This window comes from Zeus faber (assembly GCF_960531495.2).
Source record: "Zeus faber genome assembly, chromosome: 1".
NCBI classification, from domain to species: domain Eukaryota; kingdom Metazoa; phylum Chordata; class Actinopteri; order Zeiformes; family Zeidae; genus Zeus; species Zeus faber.
This window is the reverse complement of record NC_137193.1, coordinates 29,186,796-29,212,804: the sequence shown is the minus strand read 5'-3', so window position 1 is coordinate 29,212,804 and position 26,009 is coordinate 29,186,796. Positions and strand designations below refer to the sequence as shown.

General features: G+C 45.8%; 2 protein-coding genes across 2 annotated transcripts; one reads left to right on the top strand and one right to left on the bottom strand.

Annotated features, from left to right (window-relative positions):
* Positions 1–2,831: 2,831 nt before the first annotated feature.
* On the bottom strand, positions 2,832–15,533 carry LOC307237499 (SH3 domain-binding protein 5-like). The gene is made up of 9 exons (XM_080010221.1): positions 15,316–15,533; positions 14,331–14,393; positions 12,615–12,743; positions 9,116–9,280; positions 8,760–8,890; positions 8,330–8,372; positions 7,284–7,503; positions 6,755–7,123; positions 2,832–6,013 (listed from the first exon to the last, which is right to left on the bottom strand). Exons 1-9 carry the CDS (start codon positions 15,394–15,396, stop codon positions 5,841–5,843), a joined length of 1,374 nt encoding a protein of 457 aa, XP_079866347.1. The 5' UTR covers positions 15,397–15,533; the 3' UTR covers positions 2,832–5,840.
* Positions 15,534–18,564: 3,031 nt separating this feature from the next.
* On the top strand, positions 18,565–21,768 carry mturn (maturin, neural progenitor differentiation regulator homolog (Xenopus)). Its single transcript, XM_080013493.1, has 4 exons — positions 18,565–18,617; positions 18,868–19,206; positions 21,302–21,424; positions 21,518–21,768. The coding sequence occupies exons 2-4, from the start codon at positions 19,036–19,038 to the stop codon at positions 21,623–21,625; spliced, it is 402 nt and encodes a 133-aa protein (XP_079869619.1). The 5' UTR covers positions 18,565–18,617; positions 18,868–19,035; the 3' UTR covers positions 21,626–21,768.
* The last annotated feature ends 4,241 nt before the right edge of the window (positions 21,769–26,009 follow it).

Below are 26,009 nucleotides of genomic sequence, written 5' to 3'. Positions count from 1 at the left end.
CCAGCCGAGTCGTTCTCGGTACGTATTACAGTTTTCGGGGCTCTGTGAAAAGCAGCACCGGGCCGATCGACGTGCACTTATCGTCGCTGCATGTCGCTCTTCGGGCGTTCCGTTTCAACATCCCCGAAAGAGCGGTGTTCTAAGGACCTCTGTGAACGATTGTAGTTTCTGAGCTTTTGCGCAAGTTATAGTTTTTTGGGTTTTTTTTTACGAGTTTCCGTTAAAAGCAGCCCCGGCTCAAGCTGTGTCTAGAGCTGCTTTCACACATGAACTCCGGAAAGCGTCCCGATAAATTGTATGTCCGAAAAATTGTATCGTCTATATAGATATATTTTTTGGAGCCAACCGATGCCCGATTTTTGGGTCCGATGCCGACAGATTACCGAAATCGGTAATCGGAGAGTCCAAGCCCACAGATTACCGAAATTTTGCCGATAAGTGCAATTAAAAGTTAAAACAACGGGTTTTTTTTAAGTTTTAAACAATTTGGAAAAACTTTCTATATTTGAGAGCATATAACTTATAACCAAACAAATAAATAAAAATAAACACACAAAGAACTTTTTGATTGATAAAAGAATTTAAACGATGATATTAAATTTGTATTTTTTTCCCGAGTAACAGTGAATGCATCATCACTTTCGAAAACAAATTTGTTTTCACAGTTTCCAATGAACTGTTCAGAGCGCTGGGTCTTAACGCATGTTTAAACAAACTGGATGGATTTATAATGCCTAGTAGGGCTTCTGCGCTTATTTTGGTGAGTGACACAAGTACAGGATAAATAATCAATGTGTTTTTGTTCATTATACTTGTTAAAAAATTCGTGACGCATCGGCTGCCTCACTGCCGACTCTGATGCGGTCAAGAAAGTTAAATAATGACTGATATCGGTTGGACCTTTATACCGTTTCTATCACTATGTCGCAAATCAGCGGTAGAACTGCTTTACGGCAATATGTGACATCATTTGGAGTCACCGTGCTTTACGCTATCTGCACGTGGGAAGGAATGTAAACAAACGTGGAGGAGCGTGGCGCTTCGCGGACCAATCGCAGCACACAGAGCTTAACACAGAAGGGAAAAAAAAACCACCGCCCCTTTATGTACACCAACTTGTGTTTGATAAGGAAAATCTCAAATTGCAGGATGGCAACGTTCATGGATTTCTACGACATTTGGCCGTCCGCTTGACATAAGGCGAGGGGGACTGCCGTGCCCAGCCAAAGTGCTTTCTTGTTTGCCGATCGCGTTTTAGTTCAAGGTTTCCTTCGGTTAAAGTGAACACAAACAAGTCATTCATGTCATTAGGTCTCGAGTAAAGTCAAGTCACAAGTTTTTAACTACCAAGTACAGGTCGAGTCTCAAGTCATTTATTTTCGGTCGAGTTGCAAGTCATCAAGGCAGTTACTCGAGTCTGGTAATTGTGACCTTTTTTTGCTTTTTTGGTTTTCAACCGATCTCCCTGGACCAGGGGCGGGCAAACCACGGCCCGTGGGCCATATCCGGCCTGCAGCGTTGTTCAATCCGGCCCACGAGGCATTTACATTAACAACAATCCTATAATATATTTAAATTTGTAGTATTCATTTTACTGTTATTTTCCTGTAATATTTAATGGTACCACCAGATGGCGCATTGGTGGGCCTTCTCTGATGTCAAGTCACTCTTCTTAATTTTACCTGATAATCACGCTATGCATCACCCGTAGGTTGGATTGCAAAATATGTTTTTAACTGAATTACGATCAAAGGCTGTGTGTCTAATTTGCCAAGAAACCGTTGCTGTATACAAGCAATACGGATGATTTTCTCGAGCTGAAAGAAGCACACTGGCTTTGTGATTTGGTGTGGCTGTGAACATACTGGCACACATGAATGAGCTGAACGTGAAGCTACAAGGGAAAGATCCGTTTGTATACCACATGTATTCAAACGTGAAAGCCATCGAGGTAAAATTGACGTTGTTCTCTAAACATATGACAAACAAATTTGCGCATTTCGCCACGCTAGCGCCGCTGAAAGAAGCCCCCCAACATGTGAGCAAATACAGTAAATCGCTGGACGACCTGCACGGAGAATTCTGCCGTCGATTCTCTGATTTTGAAAAGTTTGAGAAGTCACCTCGGCTGGTGTCATGTCGCCCGTCATTGGATTATGAGGCAGCACTCGCAGGAATTACAGTTGGAGCTGATTGATCTCCAGTCTGACTCTGCCCTAAAGGAGAGGTTCAACTCCGTCAACCTGGATATGTTTTATGCTTCACTGAATGAGACAAAGTTTTCAAACATCCGACAGTTGGCACGGAAGATGCTGGTGTTATTCGGCTCTACCTATGTGTTTGAACAGAGGTTAGGTGTGAACATAAACAAAACACACCAACACTGTTCTCATTAAATCCAGCGATGGTGAGTTGTTGTATTTTTTATTTAAAAATGAATTCATTCATTAAAAAATGGCATAAGAGGAAAGATTTCACATATATTTTACACTTTATGTTTGCTCATTTTTCACCTCATCCACTAATGGTCTGGCCCGCCGGTCAGTTTTAAAAACTAAATGCGGCCCTCGAGCCAAAAAGTTTGCCCACCCCTGCCCTGGACTTACGTGTGGACCAATCACCATGCACTTACGTCACTGATGTCCCTCAAGAACTGTGTTTTAACAATTATGATTGTTCCTGGAGCTTCCTGTGGTGTGAAAACGCCTGCTATGAGCGATTATAGCTTTCGGGGTTTTGTGAAACACAGCAGAGTTCCAGTTTTCAGAGATTCCATGAAACGCAGCATCGGCTTGTAGCGTGGAAGCCGGTGGATGATTCAAGATTCAAGATTCAAGATTCAAGATTTTTATTTGTCACATACATGTACATACTTTCATACATATATGCAGTGAAATGTAATGCGACGCACCCGGTGATAACACACAATATGTCCTAGGAAAAAAATGTATTTCTAATAAACCGACTAACTGACTCCTAAAACGTAATACAGTAAGTTGAATACTTATAGAATAAAATAAAAATATATAGAATAAAATAAAATACAATAAAAATAAAATGAAATAAAATGGAATAGATAGCGGGAATATGCTTATGTATATACAGATATGTGCATTAAAGTGGCATGTCAATTGATGATTTAGAGAGGGTGGTCTCGCGTGGCTAGTGTTGATCCGCTGATAGTTGCGGCTCCAGGTTAATACTTATATACGGTAATAACATAATTCATTACAAATAATTAATAATAAAATTGCCAGTGGAAACCAGGTCATCAGCCATTGATCACTCAGTTAACAGATCATTGATCACTACCCGGAAACAGATCTCTGTAGGTGCGCTCCCTCTTGAAGCCGCCATTGGTTACATTTACATTTACATTTAGTCATTTAGCAGACGCTTTTATCCAAAGCGACTTACAAGGGAGAATGACAATCAAGCTACAAGGTTGATGTGTCTAATGCCAAATTCAGTTCTGAATACTGCAGACAATGTCTGCAGTCAAAATGTATTGAAATACACTTTTAGAATATTTTACTTTATTATAAATAACACCTAAAAAAACCCGCAACCAATCATAAAAGAGCCGTCACAAGCCGTGGCTTGAGTATCACTGGTCGACGCGTAGCAAGCTGGATGAGAATGACTTCCGAGAGACACAGCTTGAACTTCGGATGATGACGTCGCACAGCGTTCCGCTCCTCAAACTAATCCAGTCACGGCAACGTTCTTCTACTTCCTGTAAAATGACAACATCTAATTTCTGCTCCAAATGTACATGGATATTGACCAAACTCGGACAACAAAACGTCTGAAACCTCCCGGTTCTAACGACACCTCATGTCTCTGCGTACTGAGGTTGCAGTGTTTCAGATACTTTTAGCGCCAAAAAGACAAAGAAGAAGAATAAAATCGGAGAGAAAAACAATAGGATTCCAGCAGCTGTATCCTTAATAATATCATAGGAAAGGAAGATGCTTTTCACCAGAACCAACACCAGAGGACAGCCTCTCAGCAGACGCATGCAACGTGCACCTTTGTGAAAATGCGCCAACAATGCAGGCACATTTGAAATGACTCATAAATGCTTCACGGAGAGACTAGATCGACTTGTAGATGGCGCATACTGTTTTCTAACTCTCTTATCTTGATGTTTAGACTACCAGAGTAGCCGCTGCAGACAGAGGGACATAGATAAAGGAGCTACAGTGAAATAACTGTCAAGTGGGACTTTCAGGCACAAACTCAAGTCACGGGATAATCGTGCAACAGCTGACAGGCAGCAATAAGAAACTAAAAAGTGTGTGTAACCTATTTCCAGGGCAGAGTAACAGCTGAGAGGAAGAGGGAGAAACAAAAGTCAGCAGCCCCTGGGAAAATCATCATGTAGTGGTTTCACAATAGGAGCTGCAGCTGTAACATTGGGGCGAAGTGAGTGCAATCCTGAATGTAAACAAAATAAATAAACAAGAACGTCCAACACAGAGGAGCGTCACTTCCAAAACCCTCGGTTGTGTTGTTTAAGTGTTGTGAAAGATCTTGTCTCATCATGTATCTACCTCATCAATTGGATTGCTTTGTATCTATCGGTCTATCTATCTGTCTCTGTCTGTCTGTCTGTCTGTCTGTCTGTCAAGTAAGAGGTACAATATAGATTTGAACAGATCAATATCAAACAAACACAACTTTATTGCTCGGATAAGCGTAGACATTGTGTTAAACAACAACCACAACAACAAAAATACTGTCCATGTACACTAAATACGGGAGTATAAATATAGAACTTTTGTATCACATGTGAGTTTTCACGAAAACGCTCGTCGCTTTTTTTGGTCAGCCTTCTTACACCGACCAACGACCAATGAGCATTTGCGCTCTTTCTTCGAGCGCTCGCACGGTCCCGTCCGCTCTCTCCCCCCCAAATCCAGGATGATTTCCACCCACCGGCTCATGTGTCACATAACGTTGGATTTGGACCCCATTCGTCTGCCGTTGTGTGTTTGACGTTTTGGGAACAACAGGAGGGGTTGGGAAGATAAATAAGACTCCATTCTCCATTAATCAGCTTGGCACTGGCTCCCTTCCCCCACATTTACCCATTTTTGTGTCTGAGTTGCTGTGCTGTGGAGAGATCGACGACAGTTGACCAAGACCATTTATTTATTTATTTATTTATTTTTTCATGGTCTAAATTGATGACCCAAATCTGAAAATTTGTATATTTAATTTTTTTTTTAATTAAATGCATTTTGCGTATTTTAATGCAATTTATTATACTTTCTTTAATTAACTTATTCTTATCCTGCTTTTCATTTTTATAATTACTTTATTATGCTACTTTGTGAATGCATTTTGCTTGTTTGCTTTACTTTTATTGTTGCTATTTGACAGCCTTTTAATGTAAAGCACTTTTAGTTGCATGTCGTGTATGAAAGGTGCTATACAAATAAACATTATTATGATTATGATTATGATTATGATTATTATTATTATTATTATTATTATTATTATTGTTATTATATTTTACCTTTATTTTACCAGGTAAGTCTCAATGAGATTCAGAATCTCGATCTGGCTGAGAAAGCAGCGGACGTTTTTTACCGAACACGCAGCATAAAACGCAACACGTTAAAAAAAATTGGTTTCAACACTGATAATGAACTAATGATAAAAGGCTGTTTTTTCGTTCCAGAGGTGGGGGCGTGTTTCCGGTTTGTTTTGAACCGAACCCGTTGGCACTTCATCCAGATTCCATCCGTGGCTCTCAAAGGGAGTCCGAAAAGGAGGTCCAGAAGGAGGATGATGAAGAAGAAGAAGGAAAAAGTGACGAGTGGAGGTCCATTTCAGACGCTGTCGAGGAGGGGGATGGTCGGGACCGGGGTGGGGGGTCGGGTGTCGGGGTTTATCGCGTTATAAGAGTCCTGTTCGTCCTCAGTGTCCGGGGTGCACACGAGAGTCAGTGTCAGTTTGTTGAGGCCGGGCTCTAGCGTCGCCTCGGCTCCCTCCGCTCTCTCGCCTGCAGCACACAAACACACACACACACACACACACACACACACACACACACACACACACACACACACACACACACACACACACACACACACACACAGGGACAAAGCATGTTACATTGGTGAATCTATGTTGTTATCACCATTTTATAATAGGGCCTAACCCTAACTCTTTAGGACCTTTTGGCTACTGTTACAAATAAAATTAATCTAATCCAAGGTGTCTGCAAGGATCACAGAGTTACACTGATTAGTTTTTAAGACGTTTTTAGGACAATATTGACAAAATGTAATTATTTTAAAGAAGACCTCATAAATACAAATTGAAGCCAATGTAATGACTTTTAAGGCATAATATTAGTAAATCTGGATTTTTTAACGTGCAGCCAGCCGGTAATTATCGCAAAATAACCCCTGACTGGGGGTGTTATTCTGCAATAACGATCGGCTGGCTGCACATTGTTCCGCTTGTGCCACGGCTACTTATGAAATAAATAATAAATTGGGATGGAATATTGTTTTGCAATTATTTTATAACTAGCATTTCTATTTTAAGCGCTTTTAACTATTGACCAATCAGAATCGAGTCCGGGGTAAAAAAAAAAAAAAAAAAAAAAGTTTAAAGTAATTTTTGTTATTGTAGCAAATGAGGGGGATCACAAGTCTCAGCAAATTGACTCTCACACAAATCTAACGCAAGGACACACACTAACCAACTTCCACAAACAACACACACACACACAAACCTCTCTCCTGGTCGCAGTCGCAGTCGGGGGAGGAGGCTCCGCTGCATTGGCTGCGAGGGCCCAAAAGGGGGGAGGCGTGGCCGGAGTCGCACTCTGACTCCGGGCCGGAGGGAGACTCGCTGGGACTCGGCAGCTCCGGATGACCGGGGCAGGGGGACGGTGGACGAGGGGGGGAGGAGGCGGCGAGGAAGGAGGTGGAGGCGTAGCTGGGGAATGTGGAGGGCAGGGCCCCGGAGGTGCAGGGACGGGCCGAGTGGGCGGAGGACGAGGAGAGGGGGATGTCGAGGGGCGCGGAGGTGGAGTGGGTTTCGGTCTCCTCCTCGGAGGTGGTGCTTTGGCTGCCCTCCTCGTAAATAGACACGGACACCACTGAAACACACACACACACACACACACACACATAAACACACACACACACACAGGACAAGGAACACATTAAACATGCAGACACAGTTACCAGGCAAAACATGAAGAAACTCGTTTGGACATACGGACGTTCGTTAACCTCCGAACTTGAATCGCTACTCACTCGACAGGCCGTCGGAATCCATCTTGAAGTTGCCGATGTCCTCGCTTTCGCCGCCGCTGCCCTCGGCGCCCACGCCCTGCTCCCTGGCGCCCATGGAGAGGCTGCGTCGCTGGGCGTGGATCTCTTCGGAGATGGTCTCCAGGTTGCGCAGCGCAGCGCGGTACTCGGCCTTGGCCAGGACCAGTTTGGACTGGCGCTCATCCACGTGGCGCTTCAGTTGCTACGAGAGATTATGAAAGCTGTCTTATACAATTGGATTCCATACATAGCAGAAAAAGACAACATAAGTAACAACACGGTAAATGCACCTTCGGAGTAGAAAGTTGAATTCGGACTGGGCTGAGCTTAAATTCCAAAGTCAAATTGAGTTTTGGTCTGTTTACTAGTCAGCACACACATTTCAAATTTACACCTCTGTTTTCCTGATGAGAGCTTATATTTTATTTATATTGCCTCTATTTTCAGGTTTTGGAAAATTTGAACACTATAATGAGAAATCTAACTTAAAATGACTACAGTACACATTATTTTTCCCCATCCCTTATTTATATCATTTATATTTAACAATAACAATTTAACAATTTATATTTTTCCAATTTGAATAGCAAATACAGATTATGGTAAAACAAAGTGACTTTGACGTAACTGACCAGTTCTATAATGGGTTAAAAGTCAATCGGACACTGGAATGGTCCTATCTAACTATCTAACTTCTAACTATATAATATCTCCTAGCTGTAAAGGGGTGAACCTCTTGTCTATCTATCTGTCTGTCTGTCTGTCTGTCTGAATGTCCTTCGATTATCTCAACAACCTTCTACTTCACACTTGGGTATATTTCTGGGGCCCCAAGGACGTCAAATTTATTGCAATGTGGACACGTTACACATGTGATATCTATAAACAGCGAACAGCGAGTGAGCAGAGGACGGGGCTTCACAAACGGTGTCATGAAGGGCATGCTAAGAAATGAATCATTGCCATTTTGTGAAACTGTCTAAGAAGACTTCTAATGTCTAAGAAAGTAGTAGCTGAAATTTACAAACCTCGAGGTGTAGGTAATACTTTGCCTTCAGTTCGAAATATGGTCTGCAGGGGGAGAAAAAACAAAAGGAAAGCCATGAGCGAGGGAGGAAGGGAGGGCAGGTGGGCGGGCGCTAAAGAGTGAAACGTTGACTCAGGGCGCAGTGCCAGCTGCCATGGCAACGGAGAACCCCTGGAAAAACAACGGCGCTCCACAAGCGCCCGCATTCCTGGGCTCTGACAAAGGGAACACACCCACATGTGAAAACATCTGGACTGGATCGGATGACGTGGATGTCATCTTTCTTTCCCACTCGGTCTTTCACTCTCTCTCTATCTGAGTCAATCACACACACACACACACACACACACAAAATCAGAGGCCCACGCCTCCCAGCATTAGCTACATAATGCTTCCTCCGCTGTAGGTCCTGTAGGAACAAACGCTCTCACCTGGATTTGTTGATGGAGCGTTTCAGCTTCTTCTCCAGCTGCTTCATGTGACCGATGCAGGAGTTATAATTTGCCGCCGTTTTCTTGTGTTCCGCCTCGCTGCACATCCTCGCCTGCTCCGCCTCCATCACCTGCAACATTCAGACAGGAAATAGCCCTTTTCACATCCATACTAGCTTAAATTCCGTTCCCCTGCCAGCTTCTGGCTCTGGAAAACTGGTTTGGTACATGTTCTTCTCCCTTTTCCCATGCCATAAAACCCCCGAAACGCTCCGTGACATTGGAAGTCCAAGCACGATTCCTTTCTGCAGAACCTCCCAGATGGTGTACCTACACTGTATGTATCATGTCTTTACCCTCTGTGTGGCGTGGTTGAGCATTTCCTGCCACGCCGAGTCAAACTGGCGGCTGTCCTCCTCCAGCAGCCGCTCCTCGGCCAGGGCGATGGTCTCCTTGGCCGCCCGGAGGATCTCCACCGCCCGCTGGAACTCCTGCGTGGCGTTCTGGGCCTCCACCTGGGCCTGAAGAGCATCAAGAGAGCCGAGCGAGGTTTAGTGCATGGTTCTGTTAATGTGTGTGTGTTGCTTGGCTTAGTTTCTCCTAGAGATCCAATGGGTGATTCATTTTGATAACTGCAAAGGCCAACTGAGACAACGCAAGTGTACAGGCACACACACACACACACACACACACACACACACACAGACCCTCATATAAGCACCCACACATGTTCTGACACACCCACTGTAAATCCCAATTCTTTATTTGGACAAGCGCTCATTGAATGAGTCCCTATAGGCTAAAGGGCAGAGAAATAAAGGGTGAAAAGGGACTATTTGCGCCCATCCAAGACACGGACACACTGACTCACACCCATGTGTAGAGCTGAGTTTTGACACACAAACCGGGACTTTAACTTCTAAGTGAGGAAATGGGCGGGATGGCGTTTTATTGCTTCCAGTTCCGACAACAGTCAAAGCACCAGACCGGTGTCGAGTTTTAGAGTGTTAGCCAGCCTTTCTCAGCACACACATTTTTTATTACCCCAGACTATTTTCACATTTTTACATTATATTGTGCAAATTGTTTGCATACGCTCGTACCCTTATACCCTCTCTGAAAACGCCAAGACCAAAATGCAAATGGCGGTTATTGGTTAATCCGTTTGTCAACTTTCCATTTGCTAATATTTTCCTTTATTGCCATGGGGAGTCCAACAAGTAAAGACAACTCTCACTTGCTCCCCAGTTTGAGTAACCCCCCACACACACACTCAGTCGTGTTACGATAAGGACCCCCCCCATCGATGACATCAGCAGTTTCAAGGGCCCCCCAGGTCTCAAAGGGGACACAAAGCAGACGCTGCTCTGGGACGCTTGTCATCAAGCAAAGAGCCAGAGGATACACTTCCCACTGAAGGGCTGTTGGTGGTGGGGGACAGGGATGGTGTTGGTGTTTTTGTGTAGGGGGTGGGGTTGGGGTAGTTACATAGCCTTATCCAAGATCTGTAGGTGAAGGATTGGGTCTTGGGAAAAGCAAAGGGGTGGAGGGGTGTGAGAAGGGGAGAAGATAAGTCGCTCACTCTCCCTCTGCGTTAAATGTTAGTTTGACTTTCTGGCAAATGATAAATCCATATCTCACACACACACACACACACACACACACACACACACACACACACACACACACACACACACACACACACACTGACCTACTTCCCAGACTCAGAGAACTAGGGGTGGGGGTGGAGTGAGAATCCGGAGAGAGAGAGAGAGAGAGAGTTAGAAATGTTTAACTGACGCAGAGAATTTTTAAACAACGACCCGATAGATTTAAAAAGGGGGGCCTGGATCCCGACGTGCGAGGGTTTGGCGTATTCACTGTGCGAGGCTGCTCGTCGAGCTGGACGCGGGGTGAATTGCTCGAGCTTCACAGGACATCCTGGAAGTGCACTTCACATCCTTCCCCAGCGCCAAGCTTTATTTTGAAAGAAAGACTCTCGAAAGATGCTTTGACGTAGGTTAAGATGGGGAAAGAAGGCATGGCCCAACCGAGTTACAGTACCACTGAAATGTATTATGACTAACCCTCAGCACCGCTAGTGTGTGACACATATTGTTAGGCGGCAGTGACGCAATTCACCCCCTATTCCTTTCCACACAAAGGCTTTTTTGAGTCGGTGTGACCAAGCCTGCGATAACATGCAAATGAGAGCCATTGTCACCGATTTTAATGTCTTTATAGGCGTTGTGGCCAGCTATGAAGGCCGCAGCCCCCCACAGGCGGACAACAGCATAATGACCGTCACCTCATGATGCCCGTCGCTCCTCTTTGATACAGTCCCAGTGAAAGAGTGTATATTTTTGCTTTTATTGATGCATTGATGTGTTTGGATGCATGTGTGTCGCTATATCTACGTATATCTATCTGTGTGTATAGCAATGGAGGACCACAAGAGGTAAAGATAGGACAGTACAGACAAATTCTTGACCCCCTCCTGCAGTGCATCGGAATGTCAGGGGGCAAAACGGGGGGAGGAGGGTTGATGGGGGTTTGGGGCTTAGAGTGGCTTAGGATGTTGACAAAGTACTGTATGTGATTCTATGTGTGTGTGTGTGTGTGCGTGCGAGTCCGGGCTTGCACGTGTTGGGGGAAGACGGGTATTGAGGATAAGGGACAAGCGGCTGATTCCACGTCTATCAAACGGGGTCACATCTTAAATATTTAAATATTCATTTATAAATAATAAAAAAATGTCAGTTCACCCCTAGGCCTTAAACAGGGCTGTGTTTTATTTAAACCCCCACCCCCAAACACAATAACAAAAAGCGCCAACACCCACACACCCACACACACACACACACACACACCTACACACGTGTCACAGATAGACTGGAAAAGGGTGTTGATCCTTTCACGTGGGCATGTGGACCATCATAATTCAAAACCTTCCAATAATCCTTGACGCTCACATGCGCAAGTCATAAGCGGATCCCTCGGCACTAGTAGGTAGTCTGTCACACACACAAACACACACAACTCCTATTTCCAGCGCGACAGCTCAGAACTGACAAACAGACTTCTGGCACATGACTCAAACGCTGCTTCCTTTTAGGTTGATAAGGACGCGGGCAAACGGGGGGGGGCTGAAAGTATCTACCCATCGTCCAATCCGAACGAGCCAAAGCAAGGGCGCTGCCACAGGACAAAAGAATGCAACTCCACCTACTTCCTGTCTTACATGTACGCCTGCGTGCACGTGCGGCCATGTGCGAATGTGTGGCTCGGTTAATTATCCTGAACGGATCGGGACCGAGGTTCTTCTGCAGCGGCTATAAGCCGGGCTCTTTAAACGCCTCAACGCTAATCCCCCTCAAAGACTGTCCTCAAGGGCTTTGCTCAGTAATGTCTCACTCACTCAATCAAACTTGTTTACCTCATTTGAGTGTGTGCGTGTACTTGTGAGGAACAGTCTCCTAATTGACTTTTTTTTGGTGTAGTAGGGCACCAGGAACATGGGTCCTCATGCACGAACTAGGTGTATTTACTCTGACCTCATTTTGATACCAGTACAAGAATGTTTGTGTGTGTGTGTGTGGTATATGATTTAAAAGGACGTCACATCTGAACACCCAACAGCATTAATAGGGCCTTGGTATCGTCAGGGCACATTCACTGTCCTCATAAACTCATAACGCCCTTATAATTCTTTGTGGTCATTAATAAGGCTTTAATGCAGTTTTCATTTTAAATCACCTTTACCTGTATCTGTGTGTGTGTGTGTGTGTGTGTGCGTGTGTGCGCGCGTGTGCAAAAGCGTGTGCATGCGTTCGTGTGTATGCGTGCACAACGTACCTGTCTGACCACCTTGCGGGACTCCCAGTACGGCTTGGAGTCGTCCACAGCCCGTCCAATTTTCTTCACCTGCTCGTCTAGCTTCAGTGTCGCCTCCTTCAGCACGGTGCGGAACCTCTGGCGGCAGTCCTGCACCGGACACACACACGCACACAGAGACGGAAAATATATAGATCAATACGCAGTTAATATATTGGATTAAAATAGCTTGAAATTAGTTTCGGAGGCATTTATTTCATCTGTGTTGCTGTTATGTATGTATGCTCTGTCCCTGGCCGTCCCCCGACCCCCCGCTACACACACACACACACACACACACACACACACACACACACACACACACACACAATATTAGACCATGCTAAGTCTGGACCTTGTGCTCTCTTCAAAAGGGCTGATTCAGCTAATTTAATATGACAATGACCCATTTGACCAAAAACACGCGCACACACACACTAGAACTAAGTACAAAGGGGCACACACACACACACACACACACACACACACACACACACACACACACACACACACACACACACACACCACACGCTTGTACATATACACCCAGCCGGAAAATCATCAAATTCCACAAAGCCGGTTTGGATTCCAAGCATTTATTTTCCACTTGCGGTTTTTCAAGGAGGTAATTGGGAGACCAAGACGGCTTATTTTGGGATTTTTACAGTCGAAAGCTCAATTTGTGGACCAGGGCGTAACCCAGTGTCCCAACAGGGCCGACAGGAGAAAGGGCAAAAACAAAAACAAAAAGGAAACAGCCCCGCTGCCACACTTCCTGTTTCTGCAGAGGCATGGATGTGCGAAACAGATTGCAGGTAATAAATCCCTTTATATTGTATTATTGTGTGAAATTTTATAATCTTCTATTGACTTTTTTTTTCCATACGTCTATATTTTACTTAAACTAGGATCAAAATAGTCATTACTGAACATTCTCTAATGGTACTGACATCTTGTAAATGAAATAACTGAGTTTGAACTATTAATCATGTTGCTGTAGGTCCATGAAGGACCCTTGAAGGACCCCTGGTAGTCCACGCATCATATGTTGAGAACCACCACTGTAAAATACATGGGTCCTAATCAATTCCAGAGGCCACGGCGTGGGAGACAAAAAGGGGTCTGTAGGGAATTCTCCACATCGCCCTGCCAACAGCGCTCACTGCATTCTTCCATCCACCAACGTGCAGGGCCAGTCTCGTCTTAGATATCTGACCATGAGTGCACTCCTCTCTCTCTCGCTCTCCTCGCTACACCGCTGCTTCCAGAGTGTTTTTGTAATGGAAGACAGAAGAGGCCCTACTTTGAGGAAAACCAAAAAACTCTGGAATGCTTTCCTCAAGGGTGACCAGCAGCCCCCACCCCCAAGCCTCCCGTAGATACGATTGAGACCCATAAAATATACTGTAAGTCCCTTCCCGCTCGTCTCGCAGCAGTTCCAGGAGCCATTTTTCTCTCTAACCTCCATGCCAGAGATTGGCTTCGTTTTCATGAAAAGCTTTTGCGGGAGCTGGATTCCCCCATTTTGCAGATTTTTACATCATCTAGGTGCTGAATCCGTACCAAGTTGTTATTATCCCCTTGCAATGCTTTTTTGTTGTTTTCGCAATATTCCAACAAAACTCCCAAAAGAGGTGACGGTTCCCTTCCTGGGCAGATGCACAGCGTGGTATCTTTTCGCGTCGTGGTGGTGCCTACCTCCAGTTCACCCTCCCATCTGTTGATGTCATCCGTAGACTGATTCAGCTTCTCCAGCTCTCCCTGTTTACAGAAAGCATGGCATGAAGGATCCACGAAAGGCAAAGCATGTGTGTGTGTGTGCGCGTGTGTGTGCGTGCGTGCGTGCGTGCGTGTGTGTGTGTGTGTGTGTGTGTGTGAAGGGGTGCTAAGCAGTAAATAAACTGTGGTTGAGTTTCCAAAATTTCTGCGGGCTGGATTACACATGGAGCCGGAGCACCACGCCTGAACCCTGTTTACCAACTCAGTGTGTGTGTTAAAATCATATAAAAGGCGAGACCCTTACATTTTAGATAGATAGATAGATAGATAGATAGATAGATAGATAGATAGATAGATAGATAGATAGATAGATAGATAGATAGATAGATAGATAGATAGATAGATAGATAGATAGACAGACAGACAGACCGATAGATAGATAGATAGATAGACAGACAGACAGACCGATAGATAGATAGATAGATAATAACTCTATGATAGATAGATAGATAGATAGATAGATAGATAGATCGATATAGATAGACAGACAGACAGACAGACAGACAGACAGATAGACAGATAGACAGATAGATAGATAGATAGATAGATAGATAGACAGACAGACAGACAGACAGACAGACAGACAGATAGACAGATAGATAGATAGATAGATAGACAGACAGACAGACAGACAGACAGACAGACAGACAGACAGACAGACAGACAGACAGACAGACAGATAGATAGATAGATAGATAGATAGATAGATAGATAGATAGATAGATAGATAGACGGAAAATGAGAACCCAGAAAATAAAAACCACGAGGGAATAAAGAGCATACCGCTGTAATAATCAAAACGCTACTTCTTGGTGACCTTTTGCACGCTGTGCATTCAATCGAGATTCCACTTTCCCGCCCCTTCAACTTTCACCGGTTGGACAACAGAAAAGTCGAGTCTGACCTGGATTCTGGGATCGACTTCCTCCTCTTCGGGACACCCGGTGGCTTCTCCGCAGTTACTTGCGTTTTCTGGGCGATCCATTTCTCAGACAGCGATCCGCCTCCCCTCAGCCCTGGAAACGCAACATGTTCCCTTCACTTATTTCCCACGTCCCGTGTCGTGGTGTTGAAGACGACCGCCGGATGAAACAGGATCTCATCCCCCCCCCCCCCCCACACACACACACACACCCACACACACACACACACAGATAATGGGCGGCAGATGACCAGGGCTCTGGGTATGGCAGCGGAGGACTGGAGGGGACTGCGGTCCGGCGGTCCAGCTCGGAGGAGGCGGTCTGTCGAACGAGTCCGCACGTTATTTTGTCGTGCGCGACTATAACCGACATTACAGTCACGGATGTTGGGGGGGGGGGGGGCTCAGCTGTGGGCTGCATGTGGGACGCGTGTGAAGGAGAGTTTAGAAAGCAAACCATGGAGGATGGAAGGCACAGTCATTCAAACGGCTGCTCATAAACTCTCAGAGCCCTCCAATGGGAGATTTAAACATGAAAGCCCTCGATAGTACGGTACGGAATGGGTATAACCCGTGTCGCGTGTGGGAAAACAAGGCCACGTTCGTGAACTTACCGACCAGCGTCGCTCTGCACATTTCATATGGAATTTCAATTCACATGCACGTTCAAAGCAAACACCAACTCATGAATATACCTGACTCCCGACAGGAATGCAGAGAAGGAAACCCTGTTTGTTGTTTGTTTTTTTACGCCTTCAAACTTGCGCTGCTTAGTTTTGGCTCAAATTTGTTTTCAGGACAAATTCTACACTTTCCCTCATTCTGTACTGTGTCTGTGGGCTTCCAAATGTTCTGAAACCCGTACGGGCTGTGGCCCCAGGAGGGCTTGCTCACCGTCTGAGGTTACATTCGTTTGGTGGGAAGTGGACTTTCCTTCTTTTGTACCTTCGAACTTGGCTTCATTGCGTTCAACGCTTCAAACGCGTCGACGCATAAGGCTTTGGTTTTGAAATTCTGAAGCTCGTTGGAGGGTGTCCTGGGCTGGAAGACGGCTTTTAGGATTATTTCTTACGTGCAACCGTGGATTTTCCCTTTGATTGTAGTCTGAACTTGGTCTCTTTTCAAGAAAGGATGTATGGTTGCAACCATTCTAGAAGATGTGTTAAAGGGCTTTTATTTTGAAAGACCATTTCTGTATCTTCTGCAACTTTAAGGTGGCTGCTATGAGGTGGAATACTAGTCCAACGGAAGTTACATTTGTAGTAGAAATAGATGCTTGGCAATTATGCTGGCAGCTCATTATATTCGTCAAATTTATGAGTCCGATGCATTGTTATTCCTGGTGAAATTCTAAAGTGTGCTGTTTTTGTGTGTGTGTGTGTGTGTGTGTCTGTGTGTGTGTCTGTGTGTGTGTGCGTACTTGCTTGTGTGTGCCCGTGTACATATGTGGCTTATGTCTGGCAGCCAAAGCAGAAAAAGCTCAACTTTATAGGGGGGCCCCCGTGGGGCGGGGCTCCGTGGGGAAATCCCCGAATATGTTTATGTGTTTCCATGACGGCTGTATTTCTCTGTCCCACTCTGTTATTCCCGTAAGCAAATCTCTTTGGCGAGATGAGTGCGCGGGCCGAAACCTCGCACAAAACAAGTTCCCACAATTCCAGACCAAGCTTGTCGGTGTTGGATTTTGTGCTGCTAGTGTAATGTATTGGTCCTCCCCGTCAAACCATTCTGCCGTGGAACTTCAAAGTGAAAGCCCTTTGAAACATGCCATACAATGAACATTAACATACGTTGTACGGAAAATCGGGCCACGTTCCGAGAAGAACAAAAAAGGAAACTGGAATTCCATAGTTCAAGCACAACTAAGTACAAAGTCGAATTAATACATAGACGTTTTCCCCTTAAAAAAGGTTCACTGCGTTGTCGGTAATCGGTTGTGCAGAATTAAGGTTCTACAAAAAAAGGGACACTAACTAATTTCAGTGTCGTCAGGGGGCGTTGGTCTCAGGGGAATCAGTCTATGGAAAAGTGGAGTTTGCTTTTTATTTAAGTCTGAATTTGGCTTTATTTCCATACACGTTATGGTTTTGTATTCGTTCTATACCACGACTTGAAGGGTTTTCGTGTTGGCGGTGGGGGTATGAGGTGGTGCGCTGTCCCTACATTTTTTTTTCCCCTTCAATTATCAGATTTACATTTCGTGTCCGACCTTCCTCATTTTTAGGAAACAAATTCCCAACATTGATTCCAGATTCACTCTGGGGGGGGGGGGGAAACATTTTACCGTAATACTTGGTATAGACGCAGTGTCAGGCTGCGCCTTCGGTCCCGGGGACAAGGCGCTGGGCACGCCCGCCCTCTGGTGGCGAGGGAGTGGAAGGAGGGCCTGTGTGGATGATTTATGTTCGTGTACAGTGTGTACTGCCATTTCATTTTCCCATTTTTCAAAATGGATGTTCAGTAAATACACGCTTTTATCGCCTCAGCCGGTGCGGCGGACGAACGAGGGTTTAGTGCTGCTGTGCTGCACGTCCTTCGAGGTTGAAACTCGGGATGGATCCAACCTCGTACTCGGGGAAAAGTGCAAAGGAAACGTCCGTTTAAACTTCGATCCAAACGACTTTTTTTCTTTGTTGTTGTTGTTGTTGTTGTTGTTGTGTGAACATTTATGGCGGAGGTTGGGAGCTGCCAAACTCGGAACGAGCGATTTCCGAGGGAGCGCAGCACGAGTGTGGGACACGGTTTACCTGCAGCCAGGTTGTAGCGAAGGAAACAGCGCCACCCGGTGGGGGGTTTGCGGCGGTGCAGGTTAAAAAAAAACAACCCAAAAAACCCCAAAAAACCCAAAAACGGGTTTATTTGTCCGAGCCCCCCGTTCCCTACAGGTTACGTAATGGTCTGAGTGGGGTGTCACTCCATGGTACACACCTTTACGGGCTTTTCTGTTTTCTTTCTTTCTTCAAATTGAAATAGTGCCACCCCGCAGAGCACTGGGTAGCTTCTGTTTCGATTTTGTTAAGATTCTAAACAAAACAAAACAAAACAACAACAACAACAACAAAAAAAAAACCCGTCAAAACGCTCATTTACCCCGTCATAATAACAAAGTGATCACACTTTGACAAAAAAAAAAAAAAAACCCGGATCGATGGGAACGTGGTGGAAGTTGTGGTCGTGGGTGGAGGCAGCTCGCGGGCTGCGGCTGCCACCTATAACTTCAGTTTTCGTCATCGCGTTGCGGAGCGGGACGTGAAGCGTTCCCGCGGCCGTGCGTGTGCGATCGGGTAACAAAAAAATAGAATAATAATAATAAATAAAAACGAAGGGATGGGGATTTGAGACGCGCAACCGAAAGGCGATGCGTCAATAGTCCGATCCTCGTTTTTTGGGGGCCCGTGTAGCGGAGGATGCTGATGATGATGATGATGATGATGATGATGATGGTGATGATGATGATGGTGGTGGTGATGTGGTAAGGGCAGCGCTGTACGTGGTGTCAGCTGTTTTTTTGGGGGGGGGTTGTTTTTTTTTTAGGGGGGTCTTGAGCATCACCGGAGAGAGAGAGAGAGAGAGACACCCCACCGGAGACACGGACCCCGCCGACAGACAGACGGACCGGCAGGCAGGCAGGCAGGCAGGCAGGCAGGCGGACGGACGGACGGACAGGGAGGCAGGCAGGCAGCCGCATAGGGCGAGCGGAGGATGGAGTTCAAGCAGCTGGTCGAGGCGGCGGAGAAGTGGTGCTCCGGTAATCCGTTCGACCTGATATTCGCCGAGGAGGACGACGAGCGGCGGCTGGACTTCTACGCGGAGCCCGGGATCTCCTTCTACGTACTGTGCCCGGACAACCTGACCGGCGGAACCGACAATTTCGTAAGTGGGTGCATTTTCGGGGGTGGGGGGGGTGGCCCCGGGTTTACAGCTGATGGGTGGTTCAAGTGGGACGGGGGGGGGGGTTGCGCTCCGCCAGAGTGGAGAATAGGAGGTGGTGGTGACGTCATCGCGGTTTGGTGCGCCCGAGTTGTGTGTGTGTGTGCGTGTGTGTGTGTGTGTGTGTGCGTGTGCGTGTTGCATGAACCCAAGCGAAATCCCCCTCCCATCAGCAGAGGTGTAGCTGCTAATGTGCCGTGTAGCTCGCTGCTGCAGAATGCAATGTGTCCACAACAGGCCCGACCATGGATCTCCGACCCGCGGGCTCGTGGCGCGCCGGAGCCAGGGAGGCTGAGCAAACCCTCTGTCAATAACAGATTATGTCAGAGGCATCGTCGCCCGTGTGCGCCGTGCCAAACACAGCAGAACAGGCCGAGGCCGGTGCTAAAACAGGCCTCAAACGTGTCCAAGAACCAGAACCAATTCTGGGTGTGTGAGGATGCATGGGTGGGAAATGAACAGACACCAGGCACACACACACACACACACACACACACACACACACACGCAAAGATAGAGGTATAGATGGTTTATAGACTCATCTAGAGAAACCTTTCAAAACAAGATTAGTTGGGATTATTTATATTTAAAACAGCACCGAAATGGGTATGAGAGTATAAGAGTATAAAATATTTTGAAGAGACTTATACATAATATAATAATATAAGAGAGTGACTGACAAAGAGTTATGCACTGGGCTTCTCCCCCCATTCAATTAGGTAACGGAGGAAAATAAATAAATCTGCAATAAAAACACACTGCTTTTGTTTGTTTGGTTTGGAGAAACGGGGACGCGAAGCATGTCGGCGGGAGGGGGGGGGTTATTAGGAGTATTTGATGGAGCATTCGATGGAGCATTGCCCACCGTCCCCATTCCTATAACCGCGCCTCAAAACAACCAGGTACAATAACTCTCTTACTCTCCATGACTATAGAGTTCCAGCACCGCATGGGGGATCGCTACTGCTATCAGCAGGGGACTGTCTCTCTCGCTCTCTCTCTCTCTCTCTCTCCTTGTTTGCAACAAGCCGGGCAGGTTCTTATTGATTACTTTAATATACGTTAATGATTTCAACGGTGATGTTTAGACACCCACTCAGCACGGGGCTGTTCTCAGTCACCAGAGTTGTTTTCGCATTAGCTCTGCTCAGACATACATTTTGCACAATGGAGGTTTGATGTTGTTATCTTCACTTTCAAAGATGTCTCATACGTACCACATGGCCCCGAAGGATTGGCTCTGTCTTCTACGTCATGCATTACTCCGGGCTAAAGCGTCCTTCACCCCGAATGCTTAATTGTATCCAGCAGGCGGACCCTGCCTCTAGTGGCCGTCGGATGAACTGCGTCTGGGTTTCGCGTCACAAAATTATGTCAGGGAAAATGGGAGAGCTCGTTTTTCCAGAAAAACCGGGAGTAGTTTGCTCAGCTGGAAATTGACCATTTCCCCATGAATGAGTGTGTTTAAAACTCACTTCATATAGTGTCTGCATACTGCTACAAAAGGTTAACGTTAATAACGTAATTATTTTATATATGTGGCTTATTTAGTTCAATTTAAGCCCAGTCAAAATAAAATCTTTGACTGACAACATTTTGAACGTGTCCCGAAAACCCCGATCGGGCGCGGAACTTCTGCACGGCAGCGCATCACAGCTTTTTGCATGCGGAATCCCACTGTACTTGGGAATGAGTGGACTTCTGGTTTGTTCTTGTCGTTTGTCGTGTTCAGTGTAAAGGAGGCTTAACACATGTTTTCTCAATTATTTCACTGTCAACAACCCACTGGTGTGATCCTTGCGAGTCAAAGTGTGAGTTGAAAGCGTGAGTTGTTGGAATACCTTGTAGCTAGAGTTGAAAGTCGTGGTTTAAAGTAGAAAATATGGTTCTATAATCTATGCACGTGTGTGTGTGTGTGTGTGTGTGTGTGTGTGTGTGTGTGTGTGTGTGTGTGTGTGTGTGTGTGTGTGTGTGTGTGTGTGTGTGTGTGTGTGTGTGTGTGTGTGTGTGTGCACGCGCGTGTGTCTCCTGTGTGTAGCATGTGTGGAGTGAGAGTGAGGACTGCCTTCCCTTCCTGCAGCTGGCTCAGGACTACATCTCCTCTTGCGGGAAGAAGACCCTCCAGGAGGTGTTGGAGAAAGTCTTCACATCCTTCAGACCTGTAAGCGGCACTGTACCATCGCCATATCGCTCATGATACGCCCTCTTCGCTTTCCCTCATCCTGCTACTGTATATACCCCCCCCTCTCGATAGCTCCTGGGTCTCCCGGACATAGACGACGACAGTTTTGAGCATTACCACGCAGATGTGGAGGGCGAGCCGGGGGCAGACCACCAGCAGATGGGAGTCAGTCAGCAGTAATGGCCCGAGAGGAGCTCTGTGGTGCGGGGGTCACTGCCCAGGCTTCCTCCTCCTCCTCCTGCTCCTCGTCCTGCTCTTGACCCTCCTTTGCAGTGACCTATAGGCCCGAAACACTAAACAAGTAGTTTTGCACACTACTATGGTATCCCTTAGCCAAACACATATACACAGACTGACCAACGATATCAAAAACACACACACAGGCAGACATGCAAAGGGTTTAACCCGATGAAAAAGCACCACCATGTTCTCTAATGTCTCGATGGCCCTGAACCTAATCAAATGCGACTCAACACACACACACACACACACACACACACACACACACACACACACACACAGTTCACAGTGCCCAATCGGGCCACCTGAACAGCCTCCATGTATAATACAAATCCCACATAATCATTCACCATCCGGTTAGTTCAAATTCTACAGTACAGCAATATTATCAGCAGCCCTCCGCCAGCTTTGTTATGCAGAAAAAAAAACCAGTCTAAATAGTACGACGTTACTCACATCCCGTGTGGCTTCTGAGATGAATGTGTCAGATAATCTAGGTTTTTTTTGTTGTTGTTGTTGTTTTTTGCGTTTTCTGCCTGAGTGTTGACGAGCACGAGGGGACGGATGGAGCAGAAAACTGAATGTGAAAACTGCATGTACGGTCTCATTCAGAGTGCTCTTATGGGGGAAAAGTGAGGAAAGAAAACAAACTCTGCACAAGGGGGGCGGGGGGGGGATAAATCAACAATCAACGATTTATCTCTATTTTTTGTTTTTATTTTGTTTGTTTTTATTGAGGTGGTAGCACTCCTAGCAGCCAGAGGCCGATATATCATCCCGCTTTCACCGCTTTTGTCGTACTGTACTGAGCATTCACTCCTGCTGACACAATGACTACAGTAAGAGATAAATAAACCTTTGTTTTTTACACACCCCCCCCCCCATTCGGACGCAACCAAAAGCAAAACCGGTACACAAAAACAATGTTTTTTTTTCTCCGATTGGCTTTCAGATTTCTTATAGGACCACCGAGACACAGAGTGCCCCGCCATCTCACTCACCCCGTGCTACGTCACCTTTTGTCGCCACGGTCCCGTGAATTTATCCCCCCATACCCCTACTTACCCCCCAAATAAATTACAGCTTAATCTTGGCAGGTTGTTTGTAAGCGACACTTCTTTGCACCATCCAACTGGATAAATATACAAACTAGTTGGCCAAAGCATCTTATCTTCCGCTGTTTTTAATTGTGTTGTTTGTTTCGTTTTTTTATTCATTGATTATTTAAAAGGATTCACTTGAGAGTTTTTGCGATTTTTATGTGCGCACTTCCAAACCCCGAGGTAATAAGGTGGCCAGGAGCAAATCTTTGTTGTTTATTAAGCCCAAATGTGTATTTATAATCTTATTGGGTATACCCGTGTCACGACCCTTGCACCGCTTCTCGCCTTCCACCACTCGATCCGGCAGCAGCAGCACATGCAGTTCTATTTTTTGATGAGTTAATCTTTTGCTTATTTGATTACTTTGCCTCGGAAACATTTCCTTCTATTGCCGATTTGAATGTTTCTCATGTTGTGTTACGTTTGTCCCCTAATGTATGGAACAGTTATCCAATAAACTGTGTGAACGGAGCGCTGCACAAGTGGTTTTGTTCGTTTGTTGGTGTTTCTTTAATCATTGTGAATAACATATCAGAGTGCATTGCATGTTCTCTAATCTAAATCATGGACGTAGCGTCTGTGACGTCACCCATTCGATTCTGAATTTGTTTTATAGACTTTTTGTTAGTGGAATACAAATTGCATGAATATAGCCGGTAAAATCACTTTTTTTGGTTTCATGTAGGTAATGTATAATCTATGCGCAAGCGCGCCCGTGTGTGTGCGTGCGTGTGTGTGTGTGTGTGTGTGTCGATTTACATTCATACAAGTGATTAAATGAATGTGGTTCACTTTGGATAAGCCACAATACAAAAAATATTATAAATAAAAAATGCATCGAAAATTCTTCTAAATATTATCAATGATATAAGGACATCAATCTTTCCAAAAGACACATTTTTGAGCTTTTTTTTTTTTATCTTCTTACTGGCACAAAAAAAAAATCATAAACTTGGATTAAACTTCGATTTTGAGGCCCTGGGAATACAAGAGATGATTGACTATTTCTCAGGAGAACTTTCCTCTCGCTCGCGTTCAAAACGCGCCTGTTGGAACGCACTGCGCTGTGGACGTGACCCAGCCACGGGGCCCTGAAGCCCCGCCCCGCTTCCGGACAGAGCTTCCTTCATTACCGCTTTTACACCGAAATGAGCGCGTATATGCGGGGTTTGTTTTGGGGGTTTTTTCCCCCCCACGCCGTTGACCCGATAAACAGAGGCGATTGGCGCTGCCGGTAGAGGGGCGGGCCTCCGTTTTCTTCTGGCGTGTTACGTGCGACGTCACGAACCGCTCCGGAAAGGGGCGTGTCGTGGTGTCGGTGTGATTCGGTGAACAGAAAAAAAAAAGTAGAACGCGGCAGGGAGTCACCGCGCCCGGCACCTGCACCGGCACCGGCACCGGCACCGGCAGCGCCCGATCAGGCCCGGTCCTTCGGTGCCGCTCGCAGCGCCCGATCAGGCCCGGTCCTTCGGTGCCGGGGAGCGGAGGTCCTCCTCCGGTTGGGAGGCCGGCTTGGGGCGGCGCTGGCGTGGCTGGGAGCCCGGCGGGGAGCGTGCAACACACCCGCCAAGGGTGACGTAGATCTGATGAAGGGCTGTCGAGATAATCGAAGGAGAGACAGATGACCGACAGACAGAGAGACAGACAGACAGACAGATTCTTTCCTTCATAGCTAGAGTAAGACACAATTGAATACACGTTGAGTCTTCATAAAAAAATAAAAATCATGTTCTGTTGTGATCACAAGGGTAAACGAACAACAATATATCCCCAATTCATTTGAATGTAATATTTTTTGCCAAACATGTACAGAGGCCACTGAGGTTTCTCCATTTTCCCTTCACAATTCACATTTACGGCACAAGTTTTTAATCTGAGTGGGAAGTTTGATTGTGCAATGAGGAAATGATACCGAAACATTTCATCATCGTTTGGGGAATAAATGTGAAACAGGGCAAAGACAAAGGGACAGTATGTCACAGCCGGGTTTGGAGTACGTGGTTGTGCAACCGTGATAATGCAATTGTATTTATTTACAGCTTTGTAATTAGAGAAAGTACTCGGAAAGCGTGCGGACAGAGTGCCTTGTGGGGCGACGCAGTAGTCCAATGGATCCCCCTTTCTTGTGGCCTCTTCTACCATTATAATAACCGTCCAACATCGTCATGGGATGTCTCTGTGATGTCATAACTCTCCCACTATGGGGCTGAGCGTCTGGGGGTCCTGCCGGTCGGTTTACACAGAACATGGCACATGCACACATGTATGTACACAAACACACAGGGGCAACACGGTGTTGCCATTTACCCAGGATTTGCTCAGTATTTGTCTTTCGCCCACGCCTGTCCCTCCTGGGGCAGTCAGTTTCAACTTCAACTTGAAGTTTTGACATATTTTGCCAGCCCGCTTCCACAGCAGAGCATATGGCGACAGTTATTGAAGAAGAATAAGAAGAAGAAGAAACATGGTTTGTCATGTCATGGTTGGTGGAATAAAATAAAATATATGAATAATGGAAAAGAGCAGAATAGCAAAATACTATATTTATATGAATTACCATATATTTTACCAATGCTACAAGATCATCACCATCATCACATTACTGGGCATTAGTAATCATAATTACTAATGCCCAGCCATGCTTGGCAGCATGTTTTTTTGGGGGGGTGAAAATCTCATTCTCTTCCCTTCGTTTCATGAGCTTTTTGGTTTGCTGTTTTCCCTGTAGACAAGTCAACAAAGGCAATAAGTTAATCATTTCTGTTGCACGTTGTAATCGTTGCGGTGACGGGCGCAATCAATGATGTACAGAAAACAAATGCCCGTTTCCATTTTACACGTGCGGAAAAACATCACATTTGTCCTGGCATGTTTATTTAAATGTGTCTATTTGTATAAGGTCATTACACTTGGCTACACTTGATGTGGCCTCCTCCTCCATGCTCTACACCCAACAGCTGGCATCTGAATTCGGGCCCTCACCACTCGCCCTCACCGCCTCAATTCGGGCTATAATGTCATCCATTTAAGATGACGGTCACCGCGTACGATGGAGGACCTGATTAGTCTCAAGTTGAAAGAATTTGCACGGAGCACATGCTGGGTGTGACGCCATGCAGCCACCTGAGGCGGTCGCTCTGGTGGGAGGGCGATTCCGTCCAGGGATGAAAGGTTCGACTCTTTTTCTGAGATTCGGTTCGTGACGAGTGACTCGGGGGAAA

What these genes read in the sequence shown, in the direction of transcription:
- mturn (XM_080013493.1), top strand. Translation starts at nt 19,036, where the DNA reads ATGGAGTTCAAGCAGCTGGTCGAGGCGGCGGAGAAGTGGTGCTCCGGT. An exon ending in CCGGCGGAACCGACAATTTC is followed by an intron (nt 19,207 to 21,301) that starts GTAAGTGGGTGC and finishes TCCTGTGTGTAG; the next exon opens with CATGTGTGGAGTGAGAGTGA. An exon ending in TCTTCACATCCTTCAGACCT is followed by an intron (nt 21,425 to 21,517) that starts GTAAGCGGCACT and finishes CCCTCTCGATAG; the next exon opens with CTCCTGGGTCTCCCGGACAT.
- LOC307237499 (XM_080010221.1), bottom strand. Translation starts at nt 15,396, where the DNA reads ATGGATCGCCCAGAAAACGCAAGTAACTGCGGAGAAGCCACCGGGTGT. An exon ending in GATGGGAGGGTGAACTGGAG is followed by an intron (nt 12,744 to 14,330) that starts GTAGGCACCACC and finishes TGTCCGGTGCAG; the next exon opens with GACTGCCGCCAGAGGTTCCG. An exon ending in AGTATTACCTACACCTCGAG is followed by an intron (nt 7,504 to 8,329) that starts GTTTGTAAATTT and finishes AATCTCTCGTAG; the next exon opens with CAACTGAAGCGCCACGTGGA.